The sequence below is a fragment of the Perkinsus marinus genome, assembly GCF_000006405.1.
Source record: "Perkinsus marinus ATCC 50983 genomic scaffold scf_1104296944332, whole genome shotgun sequence".
Classification (NCBI taxonomy): domain Eukaryota; phylum Perkinsozoa; order Perkinsida; family Perkinsidae; genus Perkinsus; species Perkinsus marinus.
In genome coordinates, this window is record NW_003211445.1 from 1 (window position 1) to 7,315 (window position 7,315).

At 48.7% G+C, this 7,315-nt stretch overlaps 3 protein-coding genes across 3 annotated transcripts; all 3 read right to left on the bottom strand.

The window, feature by feature from the left end:
- Positions 1-1,793: 1,793 nt before the first annotated feature.
- Positions 1,794-2,815, bottom strand: Pmar_PMAR007607 (hypothetical protein; the record flags this gene model as incomplete). The annotated part of the gene is made up of 6 exons (XM_002780635.1): positions 1,794-1,843; positions 1,936-2,041; positions 2,154-2,222; positions 2,275-2,323; positions 2,402-2,481; positions 2,666-2,815. 6 exons carry the CDS (start codon positions 2,813-2,815, stop codon positions 1,794-1,796), a joined length of 504 nt encoding a protein of 167 aa, XP_002780681.1.
- A 1,607-nt stretch (positions 2,816-4,422) lies between these two features.
- Pmar_PMAR007608 (hypothetical protein) lies at positions 4,423-4,770 on the bottom strand (the record flags this gene model as incomplete). The annotated part of the gene is made up of 1 exon (XM_002780636.1): positions 4,423-4,770. The coding sequence occupies one exon, from the start codon at positions 4,768-4,770 to the stop codon at positions 4,423-4,425; it is 348 nt and encodes a 115-aa protein (XP_002780682.1).
- Positions 4,771-6,449: 1,679 nt separating this feature from the next.
- On the bottom strand, positions 6,450-7,165 carry Pmar_PMAR007609 (hypothetical protein; the record flags this gene model as incomplete). The annotated part of the gene is made up of 3 exons (XM_002780637.1): positions 6,450-6,607; positions 6,727-6,798; positions 6,892-7,165. 3 exons carry the CDS (start codon positions 7,163-7,165, stop codon positions 6,450-6,452), a joined length of 504 nt encoding a protein of 167 aa, XP_002780683.1.
- Between the last annotated feature and the right edge of the window lie 150 nt (positions 7,166-7,315).

Consider the following 7,315-nt stretch of genomic DNA (forward strand, 5'->3'; position numbering starts at 1 on the left):
ATTGGAGCTGCTCGCAGGAGAGGACATTGCAGCAAGCAAAGTCTGAGACACAGCTGGACGTCGCGATTGAACAAGATCGCCATGGGGGAGCCGAGCTCGCCACCCCGGTAGCCGCGCAACCCAAAGACCTATTCGGCGCGGCAGCTGCCGCTTGAGCTAGGCCGGGTGCAACGCTGCAGCATCATGGGTCCGAAAGAACGGAGGGAACCTCAAAACGTTGGAAGCCTATTAGAAGGGTTCCTCGGGCCGTCGGGACCATCGCACTGAACGGACCGCACTAGGTTGAAGGCGGTGGCACACGCCGCCTGCCCTAGCGCAGACTCGCCTCGTATTCTCGAGGCATGAAATAAGTTATGCACGGCATGCACCGGCTGCCTTCGTAATGTCGTGCTGATGTTCGCACGTACGTACGAACCGTTTCGCTACGCACGCTGAACATGGACAGTGGACGCACCACGGATGATACGCACGCGTGCTACCCGTGCGCATGATGTGACGCGCCCTTCGTATCGGTATTTAACCTGTGTTAACTTGTTAACTCGTATATAATGACTGGTGAAGTATCATTCCACGCGATTGCACACATTCCCGCCATCGATGTCCTGGGCGGGCAAATACCTTATGAAAGGGCCGAAAAGGCAACATCCAAGGCACTAATATCTGTAAGCCCACGCATCGACGGCTCCCTTATTTACTATGTTGAACTTGAGACTCGCTTCTTGCTAGTCAACTATTAAACATGAGAAAACATGCCGGATTCGTTATCCAAGAGCGTTGGGTAGTTGGCTCGGTGAGGCCGAATAACTTCGCTGCCGTTCGAATGCCGCCTGCAGGTACGTTTTGCATCGTCATTGTTCTCGAGACGATCATTCAATCGCCGATGCAAACACATCAACGGGAGGACGAGTCATCGAAAGGTTTAACAAAATTCATCCTCACGTTGTGGAGGCCAATCAAATCGGCGAGGTGGGAACGACTCGGGAGAACAAAATTGGAAAGACGCTACGTAAAGACGATTGGCTGATACCCGAAAGATCTCCGATTCAGCCGTGTCGAAGATCTTCTCGCTTGATAGCAAACAGCCGATTGACGTCAGAGTTCCGTCAAGCATGAAAGTTGCCGACCTCAGATCACTCGACGGTTATCATTTACATCCACTATTTCTCCTCGGACTTTTGGTATATGAGAGGACTCGTTGGCGCCTGGATTCCGACAATTCGGCATTGCACCTCGGCGATGATCTTCTCTCTAACAATACGAAAGTTTATTGTATGTTTATTATCGTATTCAATCATCACTATTCCCTTTTGTGTTATGAGTCCAGCTATTCTACACGCTCCCTTTACCGTTCCCCGAAATCATGCAGTTGGGCGCTGGGTTCTGCGGGGTCGCCCGAGAGAAGATTGGTGGTTGTGATGATTGGTCTATGGCGTTGTTCTAGATGTCGTCGCTGAGTTCAGATCCCGTGGGAAGCTGTCCCGTAACTGGTGTAACACAAGGGTGTCTCATAGCTTAGGGAGGTACGCTGTAGACTGGCAAGGATAATCGTACTGATCGTAAGGCGAAGGTAGTACTGTGTTCTCAGGCGCAGCGCACAGACGAAGTACGTAAAAAGATCGTCTACTGTACTCGAATAAGGGATGCTAACTCTTGACTAACATTTTCATGTTGACGAGATCAGGGCAGCGATAATCGGTCTTTCAAAAAGAACGACAGAAAAAATATCATCGAATGTTGAAAAACGAACGAAAGAGGATAACGAGGATGACGACGTGATCTGTGACGACACCCTTTCATTTGTTGTAGCGGGCATAAGCTTGAAGCTTACTTGCTCCCTGGTTGTCTGAGAACAGAGATATTTCGGATGACTAGTGAGCGCGATGCCGGGAATTTAGACACACCGTGCCATGTTTCAAGTTGAACAAGGAAACTCACCCAATATTTTAATAAACTTAGCTTCTTTATACAGGGCGATTCGAGGACCATCCGCAGGGTTCGCCCAGACGTAGACGACATCCCAGTTCGGCTTGACTTTAGGAAGCTGGAAGGAAACAAATGTTGAACACAGACGTGTGAATGAGCATCTCCACGACAATGGATAACCGCACTGTACGAGTCGAACAGTTCGACGAAGAGTGTCGTGGCAGACTCACGTCTTGGAAGGTCTTCGATAGAAGTCCAGCCTCAAGCCCTGCCTTCTTCCATTTCTCAGCGACCACCAACTGAAAGTTCAAATGGCAACAACTTCAAGTCGAAGGATTCTATCAAGCTTACCTTGTACATGGCGCCGATGGCCCCACCCGGATGCTTGCACCCACTCGGCCTACATAAGTAAAGTTCAGCCAGACGTAAGAGCCCCGCCTCGCACGAGAAGGAGCCATTTTCAATAGGTAATGCTTACCGTTTATCTTTGATCGCTTTTTCGACTTCATATGCCAAACTGGCCTTAGGAATAGACATATCCAACATGGCGACGACCATCTGAGAGAAGATAGCTAGCTAACCCACAGTATTAAAACACTGAGTCAAGCAGGGAAGATGCTTCAAGCAGTCTGCTTGTACAAAAAACAATTCATGTATATCCATGTGATTACTCGGCTAGTCATTATCCAGCTGTCAACTAGTCAACCATCGAGCTCAATAGAGCAATTGAAAGTGGTCTCACTTGTTTTGTGGTGTCCACTGCGACCCAACAACGAAATATTTCACAATCCACAGGGGCAAATTCATCTTCCACGAGAAATAGGTTATCGCCGTCCTCGTATTCACGAAACTCGTAGTCGTCGAGCGAGCGCAGAGCCACCTTGTCTCCCATCACCGTGAGGGAGAGTACTCCAGACAAAAGGGAGATGAGGAGTTTCATGTATGGCCGAAAGAAGTTTTCACCTGGAGCGTAACATCTTGCTCATCCATCTTGTTTGGCACGCGCCGATCACCTGACGACCTGCACGTGTGTGCAGTTCCACGACCACCCTGCCATGTCACGTGGTGGCTGTTGCTGATCAGATAGTCAATCTTGTTATCTTCCTTCTCCTCGTTCTCGCATAAGGAGCTGATATAGCTAGAAACAGATGGTTCTACAATCTCAGTAGTCTCTCATCTTAAAGCGTTCCGCTCCTGGCTTTTGGGAAGGTCTCTGTACTGAGGATGCGTGCGACTGCTTACATCCGATCAGACCATGTGTTTGCGTGTGCCGTAACGGCACTGCCGTTGCTCATTGATCGTGCTTTGGGAGCCTCACGAACGGCCCATTATTCTTCGCTGATGTGCCAATTTACGAACTCGGCGTGATGTAGGCAGATGGAATTCGAGTCACGAGAGATGAAGAAAAGACTATAAAGTCCTCAGCGTGACGTATGGGACACATAGAAGCGTGTGTAACGCACTGTGCGTCACGTCACGGAACGGCGAGCGAAAGTGAGTGAAATTGCGAGATAAGACGATGGTGTCTGATGGACAAAGGTTGGGGCTGTGAACTTCACGGCGTGAAGGGGCAGACGAGCCATCGTAGCTCGGCACATTATGTTCTCGACTTAACGCAACCAAGTATCCGAAATTTTGACTAATTTCGGAGCGAGCGTAGCGAACGAAGCGAGCCGAGCATATACCGCAACAACAGGCACTTTCGCGTTGTGCGCGCGTGCGTGCAGAACTATTCTGACTTAACTACGGAGCGTAGGAAGCCACTGGATAGATCAAACGACCCCTCGGTGTGCCCCTGGTTTGTGAAAAAAATCGGACAACTTGATTTCTCGAACAGCTCAAGGAGATATGCACGAAAACATTTTTGACGGAAATGTCCAACCCGGGGATCGATGTTGCTACCGCTTCTAGTGATAGGCATGATTAACCCAACTCGTGAAGGCAGGTGAACGAAGGGTTACCAATATATGGGGAATCAACAAAGAACAGACTCTGACTTACATGAAATTGGCACTTGCGTACCATAGTTTATCGATATCAATAGGAAATCACAAGGTGCCAAGTCGGGTTCGTCTTAGGAATCCGCGAACAGCATCACTTCCGCCCGGCCAGAATAGATGTTGTCAGCACTGTCATGATGCGATGGCAATATTAGAAGATGAAATGACAAAGAAGGATGTGAAATACGAATGAAGAGACATCAAGACTAGCTCTCCCTTAACACTAGAACCCTCCATAACATAGGCAATAACACAATTTATTAATTAACGCCACTATTAACCACCAACCATTACTAGATTTAATCTAGTAGATTACGTGATGGACCATCACTAGTAGTGATGGTCCATCACGCCCCAACTCTTCAAGTTGCGCTGATATTTCCGCACGCCATTTATGTGGCAAGGGGCGGGTTCTCTCAGCAATAGGAACCTCGTCGGTAACGGGGATACCATGCTCCACAAGATCACAATGACCAGGCTTAGTGACAAAGAGGCTGCTTTACTCTTCACAGAGAGCACGATATCCTCGAGTCTCAGGCTTAGACACATCAAAGATTGCAAGGGGGACCTTCTCGTCGTGAAAATCGGGGACAGCATAATCCAAGGTCCTAGCAAGGTCATCATATTGGAGCATATCAGTAGTGGCATTGAGTCCGGGCCACTGTTCGACGTCTTCGGAACCAGCTGTTGTTATTGTCGAGGACTTAGGATAGTTAACCCAATCGTTCGTAGGAGCAACAGCACTAACCACAGGTTTACCGAAGACAACGCCGAGACCTTTGATCTTGATGTCGATCAACTGGGCTTGTTGGGGAACAGAGCGGAAAATTGTATCATCAGACATCATAGACTCAGAAGAACAGGCAAGTCGCTCGTCGTCGTCCTTCGTCGGAGTTGCAGAGGAGCTTACTTCTTCACATGGAGTCTTGTCGAACGGAATAGGCGAAGTACTACCTAACACTGTCGAGGTACCCGATGGCAATAGTGGGGCAGACCGTGTAATTGGACTTCCGACTATAGCAAAGGGTCGACCTGCATAAGCCGGATGCAGGGAAAAATGTGCCATAAAATCATGGCCAAGGATCATGTCGAAAGCAAGACTATCGACAACAAGGAAAACATCTCAAAGGTCTCATGACTCATGAGACCTTTGAGATGATGTCTCATAAGTCATGAGGCAATGATGCATCGAACGTAAGTGTCGGCGAATCATATAAACGTAGCCTCAACCTCGAGATTCCAGAGATAGGGAATGGCTTCCTTTCAATAGTCACCAGATCGATATTAGTACAAGGAAATATAACAGTACCATGTGCGGTTCAGCGCAGAGTACGGAGCCCTGCTAACGTGTGATCATGCTATACCGTTAGTATGATATCATTTCGTTACGGTTCTACTGTGTTACGGCTGTTATATTGCTTTGTGCGAATCATGGTCTGTGTATGCGTGTTGTCTATTATTCCTGCGTGAATGCAGTCACGTCACGTCACATTATTCCTGCGTGAATGCAGGCGCATCACACGTAAGGTTTTAAGGTTGGTCTGAAGTTGATTCTTTGAATCTTCCCCTGGAGCCTGGACTTAGGCACAGGGTCTAAGGTATACGGTTTCATTATTGTATACCCGCTAGTGGCTACGCTTCCATCAATAGCTGAGGGATAGTATACGGTATTTGTCAAGTGACAGATATTGAGTTCAATAAGTTATTTATGGTATTGACTAGAAGTGGTAAGGGCTCTAATACTATGGTGGATAACACTGACCATCCTACCCCTGTGTGTAGGATTGTTAAGGTCAAGGGTTATGTATCTCGTAAGGTTCGTGAGAGGCGGTATGAGAAGTCAATTGAGTCTGGTTTGGGTTTGGGTCCTGAACACTCTGCTCACCATGCTTTGGAACGCATGGACAACAGTCCAGACCCTCGCGGAAGCGTATATCCACTTGGAAGATACTTACGATCAACCAAGGAAAAAACAGCTACCCGTATCGAAACAAGCCTTCAACGGCGAGGTAACTTGAACATCGGTCAGGAGTTCAGCATGTGAAAATAAACCAATCTCTGCGCCGAACGTACAGAGATATACCGTAGGGTCCGGCGGTTGAGGACCCCTCGTCAACCGCCGAGTTAGTTTCCCGACGACGAAAGTCCGGGCCTAGTTCCGGTGCCTTGTCGGCTAGGACAATTTCTTGCAAGACTCTTTTCCACATAGATAACAACCAGAACCGAATCGTTTCTCAGGGCAATCCTTAGTAGCATGATTGCCTCGACAGATACCACAGACTCCAGGTCGACGAATCCATGGTCGGCGACTTTGAGGATTCTGTAACTGCTTCTCGATTCCTTGTATCTTACCGGTGAGCTGTTGCAATAGATTATCTGCCGGAGAAGTAGAAGTCGTCACCGCTGCTAGAACCTTCTGCAACTTGGCTTCGACTTGCTGCAATGCAGGGCTCGAAGCCGAAGTCAGGTCAGTAGCCGGGGCGTAGTCGCTGATGATGTCGACCATTTCCTCAATGCGGGTAGGGCCTACCCGGTAGGCTGACGTCGTCTCAGCTCCGCCTTCGCTGAAGCTGGGGCCAAGGCGATCAACTTGTTGAGAATCATCTGGTCGAGGAAAGCGTTGGAGAGCTTCTTATCATCAGTTAACTTCTTATCGTATTCGGCCAACATACGTCGAGCACGCGCTAGAAACGTGCCGAAGTTAGTACCAGGAGCCCACCGAAGATCATGAAAGTTATCCAAGAGAGCGTCGGCTGGTCGATGAGCCAGCATCTGCAGCATGATAATCATGCCATGATTCGACTGTCCTCCTCGAAGGTCTGCTTAGAGGCGTACTGATCCCACATCTCGTAGAACTCATCGGTGAGGTACATTCCTAAGCGAGAAGCCTTCGTAGACGAAGCCCAACCGACAGCATTAGCAGTGTTCTCGTAGCGTCTCAACTATGCAGCAAAGTCGGTGGTACCACTGTATCGTTTAGGCATTTGCAGATTGACACGAAGTTCCTCCTTGTGGCCACTGTCGATAACTGGAGCCTGAGGGCGTACAGAACCAGCCTCAGCCCGAGTTGACAAGGCGTCAAAGAGGTCGTTGTAGTCTCTGGCATGGTCAACGGCCAACCGTATGTGATACTGAGTAGCATCGTCGTCCATACCAGCAGCAGTAGCATCTGCTCTTGCTTGCTCTTCAATGAGCGACAGATCCTTCTTCTGAATGCCAAGATCGTTATCAGGTGACGACATTGAGACTCTCAATTTGAGAGCCAAGCACGTAGAGGAGGGTCCTAACCACTGATAAGGGATAACCGAGCTTAAGGGAAACGAAGTTGTAGTAATAGCAACAAGGAGCTGCTACCAGAAATGTAGTCCGTCGAGAGGAGAACTACAGTGGGT